Source organism: Panicum virgatum, chromosome 3N (assembly GCF_016808335.1).
Source record: "Panicum virgatum strain AP13 chromosome 3N, P.virgatum_v5, whole genome shotgun sequence".
NCBI classification, from domain to species: Eukaryota; Viridiplantae; Streptophyta; class Magnoliopsida; order Poales; family Poaceae; genus Panicum; species Panicum virgatum.
This window is the reverse complement of record NC_053147.1, coordinates 9589989-9604314: the sequence shown is the minus strand read 5'-3', so window position 1 is coordinate 9604314 and position 14326 is coordinate 9589989. Positions and strand designations below refer to the sequence as shown.

The 14326-nt window shown below is 43.5% G+C and overlaps 2 protein-coding genes across 3 annotated transcripts; one reads left to right on the top strand and one right to left on the bottom strand.

The window, feature by feature from the left end:
- Positions 1-608: 608 nt before the first annotated feature.
- On the bottom strand, positions 609-3854 carry LOC120664227 (probable sucrose-phosphatase 3). 2 transcript variants are annotated; one of them, XM_039943326.1, is made up of 9 exons: positions 3649-3779; positions 2923-3041; positions 2515-2814; positions 2315-2416; positions 2024-2218; positions 1629-1916; positions 1200-1386; positions 973-1019; positions 609-865 (listed from the first exon to the last, which is right to left on the bottom strand). In XM_039943326.1, exons 2-9 carry the CDS (start codon positions 2980-2982, stop codon positions 773-775), a joined length of 1272 nt encoding a protein of 423 aa, XP_039799260.1. In that variant the 5' UTR covers positions 2983-3041; positions 3649-3779; the 3' UTR covers positions 609-772. The 2 variants fall into 2 exon arrangements, with proteins under 2 accessions (XP_039799260.1, XP_039799259.1); XM_039943325.1 differs by lacking the exon at positions 2923-3041 and having other exon boundaries at positions 2515-2776; positions 3649-3854.
- Positions 3855-8053: 4199 nt separating this feature from the next.
- On the top strand, positions 8054-13184 carry LOC120664226 (general transcription and DNA repair factor IIH helicase subunit XPD-like). Its single transcript, XM_039943324.1, has 11 exons — positions 8054-9010; positions 9150-9232; positions 9330-9733; positions 9818-10011; positions 10232-10412; positions 11016-11140; positions 11311-11400; positions 11607-11685; positions 11794-11870; positions 12392-12500; positions 12851-13184. Exons 1-11 carry the CDS (start codon positions 8187-8189, stop codon positions 12959-12961), a joined length of 2277 nt encoding a protein of 758 aa, XP_039799258.1. The 5' UTR covers positions 8054-8186; the 3' UTR covers positions 12962-13184.
- Positions 13185-14326: the final 1142 nt, after the last annotated feature.

Here is a 14326-nt window from a genome sequence, read left to right as displayed (position 1 = left end):
CTCCTGAGTCTGGATGGATCAAAAATCAATGGTTTACGCACCATGGTCTGGTCAAGATCCGAAACTATCATAAGGCGGGCTGAACCATCAAGTTTATCCATCGAAGCTCCTGCGAAGATTGGCTGGGTAAAGTTGGGTGCTTCTGCTGTTCAGTTCCCTGAATGGACCTAACGAATCACAGCAATGTGCTTCTTATGTATTCTTCACCTACCCTCTGGTCAACAGGGAAGAGGTCTTGTTTTATGTTAAAAACGAGGAAGAGAAGGTAAAGATGACCTGTGCCTCAAGGAATTCAGGCCCGACGACAATGATTGCGTGCTGCAGCAGGTTGGGCACATGATCATGGACCAGGGTGACAAGAATTGCAGACGAAATGAAGCTGCAGCTTCTGGGAATGAACATGAACCAGGATAACTTGTTTGAGACATTATACTATCTGTGCTGGGTTAGACCAATTTGCACACATTATTACCTTTTCTTTTGGAAGGGTCATATTTAATTTTCCTTAAGGGACTCAGCAAAAGAGAACAACAGGTCCCATTACTGAATCATGTGAAATCAACAAACATTTTTTTCAGGCAAGAGCTTCAGTTAATCTTTGGATCTCATGGACTTCACAAGACAGAATCATGGAACATATTTTATTGTACATTGTGCATTACATGGAATTACCAAGTATTGAGTGTATCTGGAAATACACTCTGATTCTATTTGGGCTCTTGAAGAAAAAGATATGCTATGCCTGTTTGCACTTTGCAAGTGACTAATTGACCTACAAGATAAACGTGTGCTCGCTCCCTGCAGAGTGCCCTTCAACCCAGGTCTTGTGAATGTGTGTCAGCTCCAAGCCCTCTAGAGTCTCAGGCTGTGAGTTCAAGCAGATAGAAATAGTTAAAATATACACTATACAGGTGCACGAGACTAAGCAACTGCAACACAACCAACAATTCTCATAGAATCAGGAGAATTTACCTTCATGTTCAGCAGAAGAGTTGTGCGGCAGCAATACCGAGCACCGCCTGAAAATAGCAGGAACTACAGTGAAGCTCAATAATACAAGGACAAAAGAAACAAGAAGGAAAATAAAGATATGGCATGATAAAATCAAACATGTCACGAAGCTATATCAGAAAGTGGGCAACTACTAATATGATTAAGGGCCACCATCAGTTTATCATGTGAAGAGGATGAGGGCAGACCTTCTATTTCCCAGTTATCAAACCTCACCAACCAGTTACTTGTACCAATTGGTGATGTAACTAGTCTATCCACCCATACCCGGAACTTGTTGCCTTGTTTGTCACCATAGCAAGAACTTAGAGCTTCAACGGATGCATGAAGAGAACACTCTGATCCAGAAGGATGAATAATTGTTCCATTCAAATGCTACAAAAGAAAAAGGATCTGTTGAAGAAACTTCAAAGAAACAATTTGAGGCAGCAAAATGTGTATTTTCTCAGACAAATGACTAGTAGTATGATCTGATCTGGAATAACTTCAGAACTGTGAAATGTGTAATTAATTTCTGTGCTGTCCACAGTATGAAAGTGATCAAGACTAAAACATAACGAATATGAACAAACAAAGACCAAGTATACTCCGAGAACTGAAAAGAAGGAAGTACTTACGGTAATGCTTTTCAAGTACTCCATAACTGATGAAGACTTTGGAAGCTCACCCCTCCGCCACTTCTCATAGAGAACATAGAACTTCACCACCACTTCTGCAGGCTTGATGGTGTCTGCCTTTGGATAAGGGAAATTGAGATCTCTTGCAGAAACATTGGGTCCTAGTTTAAAATGACCGATAGCTTGCATGATACCGGCAGCACATCTCTCAGTTGCATGAATTATTTCAGGGTTATTTTTTGCATTTTCTTCATACCATTGAAGCAGCTCCTCTTGGGCATTACTGACCTGAGCATGATTTAAAAACCATTTAGTAAGCTAATTGGAGTAACAATTGTATTGAGCAAACATTACTTGACAGTTTCAAGAAACTCCTTGTGCACGGAATCACTGACCATGACGCCATGTACAGATGGGACACTGAATAATTCTGCATCATTTCCGGAGTCACCACAAACAAGAGTATTATTTGGTGGTTTCCCATGTGATTTGAGTGTATTCAACAAATATACAAGAGCCTGCCCTTTCCCTGCACCTTGTGGTAAAACATCAAGGGCCTCACCACTGCTGTAGACTATTTTCACATCTAGCTGGTCACAGTTAAGCAGGAAGTAAAACCAAGTCTCTTCAGTGTTAAAATAATTGAGAAAACAACTGAAAGAGAAACCTCGAGGCATGTGCCTTACCCCTCGTTTCTCCAACTTCTGAGGGAGAGAATCCATTACTTCCTGCGCACCTTGCTTACCAACGAAGAAGCTAACCTTATGGGGACCTTGATTCCTCTCTGGCTGCATCAATACTACGAGCAATTACATACACTGCTCTAGTTCAGACATCAAAATGGGACTAACCAACAAAAAGTAATCATCGTAACAACTAGACATGCCTGAGGCTTTAGCTGAGAGAACTTAGCTGTCTCCTCGACAACGATGTTCCTGTCCCACTTATTATCCAAATATTCCTCCCAGCCAACATCACGGATCATCTCTTCACCATATGCAATCACAGTTCCAACAGACATAATAGTGATGTCTGGTGTGATCAGAGGCTTATCTTTCCGCAAGCCCTTGTAACTGATCGGCGTTCTTCCAGTTGAGAAGACCAGCAGAGAATCTTGGGAGAACTCGGCCTCCCACAGTGCCTCGAACCTAAGCAAGGACAAGTTCTCTCGATCGTCATGATCGATCTGCGAGTAAATTATCCAAAAGAAGACACACTGATCAGCTCCAAAACTGAACAGTATGAGCAAGCTCCTGAATCTGGATAAACTAAAGGTTTCAATCAAAACACACACCATCGTCTGGTCAAGATCAGAGACAATCACAAGACGCGCAGAGCCGTCGAGCTTATCCATCGGGAACAAATCAGCTGAAGAAGTAGCAGAAGACGAAATGCTTTTGACTGTACACTTTCCTGGACAAACACGGCATACACAACAATGTGCTCCTTATTCTTCAGCTGCTACTTGGTCAACAACTGATAAAGTCTTGCTTTATAGGAAAAAAAAGAGAGTTAAAGGATGACTGCATCTACAGGTAGCATCTCCCCCCACCTTAATATACTAACTCTTTAGAAGCAACCATAAGTCTATACCAGCAATTGCTATTGACAGGCAGCCATCCACACAGGCTATATGCCTATATACTGATAAGGAAGCGAAGGAGATAAGCTCTGCTGAGTATGTATGTTGTCTAGGAAATTATATGCGTCTATCCCAAACCCCCACCACACCCCATGTGAGACAAACAGCAAGACCACCATCTAATGGAAGAATTGGGACAGGCTGCACAAACTTTGATTTGGCTTTTAGCAGAACAATGCGGCCGTCAGAGACATGCTGCGCCGCAGCCGAACCTACGCTGCCGTACGGGCCAGATTCACGGGGCGGAGGCGAGATTGCGCAATGCATTGGCTGAACACATGGATCGAAAGTCAAAAGTTTTCTAAGAAATCGAACAGTAGCCGCATCCACGCAAGAACATGACGACGGAGGAGAATGGGAAGGAGGCGGGGCTGTCACCTGAGTGCGACGGCGGACGCCGGCTGCTGCGGCTGCGGAGGGGCTTCCGGACGAGGAGAAAAAGAATCGTTGCGCCGCCGGGCGGGGAGCGAGCGAAGTGGCCAAGTGGGCGGGAGCCGGGAGGGTGCCGCCGCGCTGGGCTGCGGTAGGCGAAAGAACAAATGCACCTGCCGAGCGCTTTCCGTTATCATATCAAAGGAAAACCCAAACTACACTCCCAGTAGAGTAAACTTTATTAGACTAGGCCGTGTTCGGATACATGGAATAATTTTTATTCCCTCACTTTTTAGTCCTATAGATTATCCTCATACATCTAAATAGGTGGGACAATTTGGGCTAAAATGAATTAGCCACCCTCCCCAATCCTTAGCCCCTCTAGGGGTGCTAATGGAGCTAATTTATGTGAGAGCTAATTTATGTGAGCTCCATAAAAAAAAAGGTAAGTTTGCCTGCACACGGAAGCATGGAAATGGAAGAGAGAGGTTGGACATTAGTCCATAGATCCAAACAGCCCACCATATGATAATTTTTAGACTACCAATTTAAAGCTAAATATTAGCTCTTAAAATTATCGTAGAGCTAATATTCCAAAATAGAACCTAGATTCTGATTTACCATGCTGGGTGAAGTACATCTTGGCTGTAACTCCCTCAATTTCCATAAAATTAACAATTCACTAAGCACGTTTTTTCTTTTGTTAGAGCAAAGCTAATAATTTAGCTTGCCGCTGGCTGTAAGGATTCTTATAGCCTACCTCTTAATCTACTTGTATAATAGTTTAGTTCTTCATTATTAATACATGGCCCACCTATCTCTGACATAAAGTTTCTTGGTTACTGTGTTGAAGCCGGTTAAAAGCTTACAGCCCGCTTCTCCTCTCTCTCCTCTCTTCTCTTCTCCACCTCAGCATTTAGCCTGTTTACAGCCTGTTATAATACTTGCTCTTAAGAATGCCATATGAATCTGAATCTGCTCCATGTTTTCATTCGTGCCTAATATTATTTTAAAAGACATTTTAGTTCATTGCGTTTTATTTAAAGTTATAATCGTCTAGCACGTGTTCAATGAATGCATTTATTGAATGTGATGGAGCTTGGGCTACTATATAACACTTTTGTTTTCTTTTACCTTAGGCTAAAACCATCCATTTGGCAATTGATCAGTGGAGCTTGGGTAGAGCTTGAATTGAATAGACTTGGCAAGCCTTCTTATTAAGTACTTGTTATGCATCTAGACACAATATATATCTAAATGTACAGCAAAAATTGTGTACCTAGAAAATTCAAAACAACTAATAATTTAGGACAAATTGAGTGCTACCAGTTAGTAAATTGGATTAAAAAAAAGACATTCTGTAACATGTTAGACATAAGGTGTGTCATTGTTGAAGGCCATCGTCCTTGCCATGTTTAGAAATCCACGAAGCCTACAGGATGGGTATGGGTTTGAAATTTAAATCCATCACATATTTGGTTGTTCCTTCTCTTGCGTCATAATCACAAGAACCAATGTGTGAAAAAACTAGAGATCCACGTGTAAAGCAAATTATCCATATAGTCAGTGGGCATCTTACTATGTCGCTCTCGATTAATTGTTTTGGGTTATCTTGCGTGATAAGGAAATGCCGTTCGTTTTGGTACTTAAAAGAAATAGCACTACTACATGGAGTACGTTGAGTTCGACAAATGGGTGGGCCACAAGTCACAATCGAGCATGGACAAACAAGATGGTCTCGTCGCAGTTTCCATGCCCCTTCCATGAACCAGCACATGACCGAGTGTCATAGCGTAGTGGTACTACTACCATTTGACCTGACATCCATCTCACTGGCGCTGGGACCCACCAATCATTGCGAGATTCGAGTCTGGACACACCGCGCACAGAGACACTTGTGACTTGTCCTTCCAGGCGAAAACGTAGAGACCTCGGAAGGTCTTCAGACAAGTCACATCCGACGGCGCTCGTGCTGTTCAATTGTTGCGATCGCTGCGATCTGAAGCAGCAATACTTTGACAGGAGGAAGCTTCAAAGAAACAACTTTTGTCCACATCAAATGATTTTCTTCTCCAATAAAACAAAGTTGCGATCAAATGTTTCCCTTGACGAACTGCATCTGATGATTACATGCGCAGAAGAACACTGTGATTTCAGAAAGGAGAAATATCTCATCTTTTTTATTTCCATAAAACTTATTGGTAAATCGAATTTTCAAACAAAAGAGTTGTGCTTGGGAAGTGCTCGAGTTCATGTCCATACAGCAACAGGAAACGAGTCGTGCCTCTGTAAACTGGGATGCAGTGTGCCTTGGGCAGGCCGTGGATGTGAGCATGAGCAAGAGCTCTGCACATTTCCTGATATCCCTGCCTCGTCGGCATCAAAAGAGCGTCCACCGCGGTGGATATCTGCAGGTTATAGACAGCTAGAGTCGGCTGTAACATCTTCGGGTGTATATTCAGGTCGCGCTATTGTTACCAAGTAATCGGGTACTGTGTTTAGGTCTGGTTCTAATTCTCCAGACCCAGTCTTCTGTAACCAACTTTTCTTCTTTCCTCTTATTGAAAAACGTGTCCAGGCACGGTCGCGAAAAAAAAGAGCGAGGGGGATTTGCAGTCTCCTAGCCACAAACTACGATGAAGTTGGTGCAGGAGCCGTTTGCGATGATGAAGTTGGCGATAAGTGAGGACGGTTTAGTCGACAACTTGGTTTCATAATGGCACTAGAATATTTCATAATGGTAGTGTGGTACTAGATATAATCTATTCAAACTGTTTAACGAAAATGGTATTTGGCTATCCTTGCTCAGAAAGAAGTATTTAGGCTCAAAGACATTGTCTCAAGTGAGTGCTAAACCAACGGATTCTCATTTCTGGAAGGGTCTCCTCAATGTTAAACATACTTTTCTCTCCTACACATCCTACAATATCAAAGATGGTTCCCAGATTAGCTTCTGGGAAGATGTTTGGAGAGGAAATCGTCCATTCAATGAGTGGTTCCCAAATTTATATCATGTTGTGTATAATAAGCATGATACTGTGGAACAAGTAATGTCTACCAACCCCTTGAATCTCTCTTTTTGCAGAACGTTGGTAGGAGTTAAGCTAACTGAATATATTAATCTTGTGGCTTATTTAAGGGATTTTAACTTAGCGGAGGGAAGGGACACTATTTCTTGGAAATTACATAATAATGGACAATTTTTAGTCCATTCTATGTACCAAAAATTGATTAATCAACAGGTCCTGTTCTGATATAAATATATCTGAAAGTTGAAAATCCCGCTAAAAATTAAGATCTTCTTTTGGTACCTCTTGAAGGGGTGTTGTTAACAAAGGATAACTTAGCTAAAAAGAATTGGGATGGTAGTTACAAATGTTACTTTTGTAATTGTAACGAGACGATCCAACACCTTTTCTTTGATTGTCATCATGTCAAAAATCTTTGGAGAGTGGTGGCAGTAGCCACAGGCTTACCTCCTCCTAGTTCAGTTGCGCATATGTCGTCTATCTGGTTGTTAGACATAGATGCTAAATAGCGCAAACTTATCTTAGTGGATGTTGCTGTCCTTTGTTGGGCAATTTGGCGCTGCAGGAAATGACATTTGTTTTAATAATATTAGATTATTTCTTTTCTGCATGCTTTATTCAGAGGGGCATACTGGTTTCGGTTCTGGGCGCTCTTGCAACCGACAGGAACACAGGAGTTACTCCGATCTGTGAGCAAAAATTTAGAGACGACGGCGTTGGAGTTGTTTTCTAGATTTGGTTGGAAGTTTAATAACAGACTGGATTCCTAGTAGTCTTTTTCATTTGCTCCTTTGGTGTCAGTCGGTAGCCTGACGTTTATGTAATAAGATCAAAATATTGGTTGTGTGCGCTTGTAGAGGCCGGAATGTGGTTTCCATTATCTAAAAAAACTAGATATAATCACTTTGATGTTTTTAATCTCGGCACCTGATCTTTCCCGTCACCCTCTTCTACAATTATGGCGAGCACCGGCGTGGTTGGGGGGTTTCTCTGATGGGATGCGGTTACCATGACGAGGACAGGTCGGCAGGATGAGGTCGGATGAACACTTTTTTTTCAGGGACATTTTTTTTTTGACATACGGATGAACACTTGTACAGTTGTAGTGGAGAAACAGGAGCAAAGAGGGGAAGATCGAGGGTGTCCAGGCCCACAACAAGAGAAGAATAGCAGGAGAAGGTACTGTAGTCGGCCCGGCCCGGCCCAAGCATCTACTTATCACGAAGCCCACCTTATATTCACCGTAATTTTGTTGCTTCTGAAGTAATGAAATTCGGGGACAGGCCCATGATGGAAAAAAAATTCGGACCGTCTCGGCCCAAGCATCTACTTATCACGAACGAAGCCCACCGTATCTTGGCCCTCCCTCGGCTCGTCTGCACGCACCCGGCCCGCGGGGCATTCCACCACCTCCCGTGCTCTCCTCCCCGCGGCGGCGGCGCGGGCACCGGCTCCGGCGACTCCTATCCTCCCAATCCCTGTTGCCCGCGCGCGCGCCCCCTCCTCGCCGCCACGATGCGGTTCGACCTGGATGGCATGCCGGTGCACTTCCCGTACGCGGCGATCTACCCGGAGCAGCACGCGTACATGGGGGAGCTCAAGCGCGCCCTCGACGCGCGCGGGCACGCGCTGCTCGAGATGCCCACGGGCACCGGCAAGACGGCGGCGCTGATCTCCCTCATCACCTCCTACTCCCTCGCCAACCCGTCCCGCCCGCTCCGCCTCATCTACTGCACGCGCACCGTGCACGAGATGGAGAAGACCCTCGCCGAGCTCCGCCTCCTCTTCGCCCACCTGCCCCCTGCCGCCTCCCGCTCCCTCCTCGCGCTCGGCCTCTCCTCCCGCAAGAACCTCTGCGTCCACCCGCAGGCGTCCGCCGCCGCGGTCCGGGACTCCGTGGACACCGCGTGCCGACGCCTCACGGCCTCCTGGGTCCGCGAGAAGGCCGCGTCCGACCCGGAGTCCACGCAGCTGTGCGAGTTCTACGAGACGTTCGACCGCGCCGCCGCCGGCGGGGACCTCGCCCCCCTCATGCCCCCCGGGGTGTACACCCTCGCTGACCTCCGCGCGCTGGGTAGGCAGCGCCGGGTCTGCCCCTATTTCCTCGCCAGGCAGATGGTCAAGTACGCCAATGTTGTGGTGTATAGCTACCAGTACCTGCTCGATCCCAAGGTGGCCAGCATTGTGTCAAGGGAGATGCAGAAGGAGTGTGTGGTCGTGTTCGATGAGGCGCACAACATCGACAATGTCTGCATCGAAGCACTGAGCGTCAGCATCCGCAAGCAGACGCTAGAAGGCGCTGAGCGGAATCTGCGGCGTATCTCACAAGAAATTGACAGGTACTTTTCTCAACCGTTGGAGAAGCTTCAGTTCATCCACTAGTAGTTACTAAACAATTAGATACTGTGTCTTCAAAAGGATCAAACTTTGTGATCGGTAATTGAAGCTTGCTTGCTAACTGCTATATTTGGTAGGAAGGTTCAAGGCCACTGATGCCAATAGGCTTCGTGCTGAGTACAACAGACTGGTGGATGGGCTGGCACAGAGGGGAAATCTACCAAGTGAGTATTCCTTTTTCTCACTACTATTCCTGCATTTAGCCCTGTCAGTTGTGTCCTTCCGCAGATAACTCACACTAATATGCTTCTTGTGACGAAGTATCGGATGCTTGGCTTGCCAATCCGGCTCTGCCTGATGACATTCTGAAGGAAGCTGTTCCTGGAAACATAAGGAGGGCTGAGCATTTCCTTGCTGTATTGCGCCGGCTTGTGAGATTCCTTGATGGACGGCTGGAAACAGAAAACGTTGAGAATGAAATGCCCGTTGCCTTTGTTGCGTCAATCCACTCCCAGGCTGGAATCGACCAGAAAATGCTCAGGTTTTGTTATGACCGGCTACACTCCCTAATGATGACACTAGAGATAACCGATACAGATGAGTTTATGCACATTCAGACCATCTGTGACTTTGCCACATTGATTGGAACTTACACACGAGGCTTTTCCATAATAATAGAACCATATGACGAAAGAATGCCTGACATTCGTGATCCTGTGATTCAGGTATCCATCCTAATCTTGGTGATCATGATGCCATTGTAACCAAACTGCTTCATTAATGTGCTAATGAGCTTGTATGTGTTGCAGCTGAGCTGTCATGATGCTTCACTCGCAATAAGACCTGTTTTTGATCGTTTTGAAACAGTTGTGATCACTTCTGGAACTCTCAGCCCAATTGATCTTTATCCTCGTCTCTTGAATTTTAATCCTGTGATAAGCAGAAGTTTCACAATGTCCTTAACAAGGGATTGTATTTGTCCCATGGTCTTGACTCGAGGCAGGTATGAACTGATCCCACTTGAACTTCATAGTTCATATATCAGAATGTTATGTAGCTTGTCTGATTGTTTATATGCTTGTATTGACAGCATTTTCCAACTTTTGTAAATGATACAATTCATTCCTGAGAATCACATGATGCTTATTGGAGCCCTTCAGTTGTTTCTACAGTTTCATTTTACTAAACCTTTGTGTAAACTTTAATCCTTACATCATTTTCAGTGATCAACTACCTGTGAGTACAAAGTTTGATATGCGTGGTGATCCTGGTGTGGTGAGGAATTATGGCCGCCTCTTGCTGGAAATGGCTTCTGCTGTTCCAGATGGCATAGTTTGCTTTTTTGTCAGTTACTCCTATATGGATGGTATTGTCAACAGCTGGCATGAAATGGGAATTCTGCAGGTTATTTCTTTCACCTGACATTATTCTTTGATTCTTTCATAGAGTTGCTATAATTCAGATAAAAAGTGTACTACAGCTAACTGGCAATGACTCTAATTGTGTAATCATATGCAGTTCTGCAAGTTTATGGACTGACTGTCGCACAGCTCCTCTAGAACAATATGTTATGGTTTATAAGTATCTGATGCCATATTTCCAAAACATGTTCTGGATTTTCCATGCAACTATGTATTGATACAAGAGTTGAGTCATCCATTGACCTGGGTTCATATTAAACCTAAGTTTTTGGCCTGTATAGCACTCATATAGACAGTTAGCCACCATCTAATTATTTACTGCGCCAGCAATATGCATATTTGTTATCTAAAAAAGATATACTAATCACTTGTGTTGTCCACCAAAGATATGGTAGTCATTTGTTATATAATTTATAAGGGATGACATGAAATTGTGTAGCGTCCACATGGTGTCCTTGATTGCATCCCAAGTCCTTAAATTTTTTTACTTTATTCTCAAGGATAATTTTATGATTTCCTATTTTACCCAGATAAGATATATATATGTGAGAGTTCTCAAGAACTAAAACTTGTTACAATGTCACAGGACATCATGCAACATAAATTAGTATTCATCGAAACTCCAGATGTCGTTGAGACAACTTTGGCTCTTGATAACTACAGAAAGGCGTGCGACTGTGGAAGAGGTGCTGTTTTCTTCTCTGTTGCCAGGTTGGTTCCCGCTGTATCATTTTCCAATCAGAAAGCATTCTTCGAAATTCGCTGTTTGTTCATGTTTAATATCAGTTCGGTGACTATGTAAGGGTGACAGATAAAATAAAATGTTATCAATGCCATTTTAGGCTATAGATTTACTCTTGCAAAAACTTTACTCAATGCAGGGGCAAAGTTGCTGAAGGTATTGATTTTGACCGACACTATGGCAGACTTGTTATCATGTTTGGTGTTCCTTTCCAGTACACACTAAGCCGGTGAGTTTTATTACATCTAATTTCAGTCTTCTGTACCCCTTGATTTTGGTGCCAAGCTACCATCGGTTCATGCCTATAAGTGGTTTAGATGCATGAGCACACTTTCAAAATGTTAAATGCAACTCAACAATGTTGCTATGTTGCAATCTGTGGTAACTTTTTCATTTCATAGTAATCGCCTTCGTTTGTCTGTATATGATTTGCAGGATATTGCTTGCTAGATTGGAGTACCTAAGAGAGACTTTTCAGATAAAAGAGGGCGACTTCCTGACATTTGATGCTTTGGTAATAGCACTGTTTTCAGGGCCAAGAGTGCCTTTTGATTGGCACCTTTAATTTTTTTTAATGTTTCTAACAAAATTTCTTGAAATTTTGAAATCTCATGAATGTTAGAGGCAAGCGGCCCAATGTGTTGGCCGTGTGATTCGCTCTAAAGCAGACTATGGGATGATGATATTTGCTGACAAGAGGTACTTGATTGCTGCCTTGATTTAATGTATCCTAGCTTAGCTGAGCAGCCACGTTTATAGTTGCTTTATGTTGATGAAGTGGCATCAATCTTGTGGTATCAGCTACTCTCCGAACATGTTGATGAAAATGGGTTCCCATTTTCTTGCATTTGGACATGTAGTGGTCCAGTTGAAATGATCCATTTTGGTTCAAAATTCTTTAATGAAATGTCAACAAAATGGTAGCATCCTTGGGAAGCATATGATGCATGAAGGTGGAGTTTCCGATTAAAAACTGTACATTTGATCATTGTGTTTTTGTAAATAATTTTTACTTAATAATCATTGGTTAATTCAATACTTGGGTCCTATGGATTTTTTGGCAACTAAATAAGTGTGTCTGGCCTGAGGTCCATCAAAATTGCATCTATACTTCAGTGATACTAGCTCTGCCCAATTCCCTGCATTATTAATCACCTGGGTATAATAATGGTTTATGCGAAATTTCATGTTTGCTAATTCCATGGTATTTTTACTTACAGGTACAGTCGGCATGATAAACGGTCTAAATTGCCTGGGTGGATACTGTCACACTTGCATGATGCTCACCTAAACCTGAGCACCGATATGGCTCTGCATATAGCTCGAGAGGTATGTCTTACGGCTCTAGTTTCCATGACTGGTGCTTTGAAGCTTGAATTGCATCAGGCAATTTTAATTTAGAAGTTTTAATGAGCAAATTAGCTGGTAAAGATATGTTATTGCCAATGGCACTCTCCAGAAACTAGACTGCATGTGCACAACTTACTTGATTCCTTTGTAGCTAACACATGAAATTTTCATAAAACATATTCCGTGGTTCTCACATGCTTGGATGCAGCATGTCACACTTGTATCACCTTGCTTGCATTGTGGTGTCTAATTTCCCTTGCATCGACAATATCTGGTCTGTTGCTTGTCACATTTCGTTTTTAGTGATTCTAATACTTGCTCTGCAATAGTTTCTCCGGAGGATGGCACAGCCATACGACAAGATGGGAAGCGGCGGGAAGAAGACGCTCCTGACCGAGGAGGACCTGCACAATATGGCAGAGGACGCCATGGAGATTTGAAACAGGACGCCATGGAGATTTGAAACTATGGATGGAGAGCCGAGAGGGCCGAGAGCGTTATTTGTGGTAGATAACTTACCTGAAGCCACTGTTGTACAAAAATTTTGTAGCCAAAAATCTGTTTGCGGTTGATAGCTTAGTTGAAGTACGGATTCAAACGTCAAGACATGACGCATGCTACTGATTACTATTACTCGAGTTCACATGGATTTGGTCATTCAAACAACACCAAGACAGAATGATAGACTTTCAAAAAAAAAAGACAATGACAGAGCTTGCTGCACCGTGATTCCTGATGGTACAATGCATGAACGCTGAGCATGGAGCGATGTATATCGGAATTAGCTTGACGATGATGCTCCAAAACTGGTGTAGAGATAGCCGTAACTGAAAGGTTGGTATTGTTGGAATGAATTTAAGCAGCAATTTGCAGCTTCGGGACTTTATCGTCAAATCTTGTGAGAAATCGTAATGAGCCTGAGATTGGATTCAGGAACTGAGTGGCTACCTGATACGGGTGGGAGAAAGGGAAAGCAAGCACCAAGAGGCCAGAGGTGAGAGAAAGGAAGGGCAGGCACACGGGACATGGCGGGGCGAGGTGGTGGCTGTTGCCCACTGCCACTGACCGTGACGTGACGAGCAACAAGCGTTTGATGCGCGATTTGCTATATGCTGTTTCGGTGTTCCATTAACCTTGCCTGAGTCATTTATCTGGTACTAGTGTATAAACTGTATTCCTGACCTGAATTTTCATACTGCTGGCGAAACTTCGGAGACCGACATGTAGTAGCCATGTTGCGAGATAACACAGAGCTGCTGCAGAGGTGAATCGAAGGGGACAACTTTTTTTAGAGTAACTATAAAAGGGACAAACTGAGAGGATAGAGTGGAGAATCTGAATCTATAAAATGCTCATTTAGAGCAAGTATACTAATGGAAGTGAGAGGAATGGAGAGAGAGAGCCGGGCGGGCAACTTGCGATGCGCCCACTCTCAGCCGGCGAAGACACATGCGCGCACTACTATTGGATAGCTGAACAACGCTGCATTAAATATCAGCGGGGCCCACGTCCATCGGTGCGCTAGCACCCTCCCAGCCGGCTGGGACTATTGTCCTTGCTCTTAAGTGTGGTGTTCTTGGGTTTTGAACCCCACAAAACAGGGGTGTATCTAGTGGTGGGCCCACCCTAAGATTTGGTCTAAACACTCGTATCTTTAGATTTTTCCCCCCTTGTATGTCCGTATTTATTACTCATAGAAAATAGATATTAATTACTTTTTCATATGTAATAATTGATAATCGAATTGAGAAGATAAAAAAGGTTAGATTAAATTGGCTTATTTACTAAAATATCTAAAATAGATT

Bases quoted from the DNA above. Each gene is read 5' to 3' on its own strand.
- LOC120664227 (XM_039943325.1), bottom strand. From the start codon at position 3,839: ATGATAACGGAAAGCGCTCGGCAGGTGCATTTGTTCTTTCGCCTACCG. The intron at 2,417-2,514 runs GCATGTCTAGTT...GTATTGATGCAG, and splicing joins TCTCTCAGCTAAAGCCTCAG to CCAGAGAGGAATCAAGGTCC. The intron at 1,387-1,628 runs GTAAGTACTTCC...TTTCTTTTGTAG, and splicing joins AGTACTTGAAAAGCATTACC to CATTTGAATGGAACAATTAT.
- LOC120664226 (XM_039943324.1), top strand. From the start codon at position 8,187: ATGCGGTTCGACCTGGATGGCATGCCGGTGCACTTCCCGTACGCGGCG. The intron at 9,734-9,817 runs GTATCCATCCTA...TATGTGTTGCAG, and splicing joins TTCGTGATCCTGTGATTCAG to CTGAGCTGTCATGATGCTTC. The intron at 11,871-12,391 runs GTACTTGATTGC...TTTTACTTACAG, and splicing joins ATGATATTTGCTGACAAGAG to GTACAGTCGGCATGATAAAC.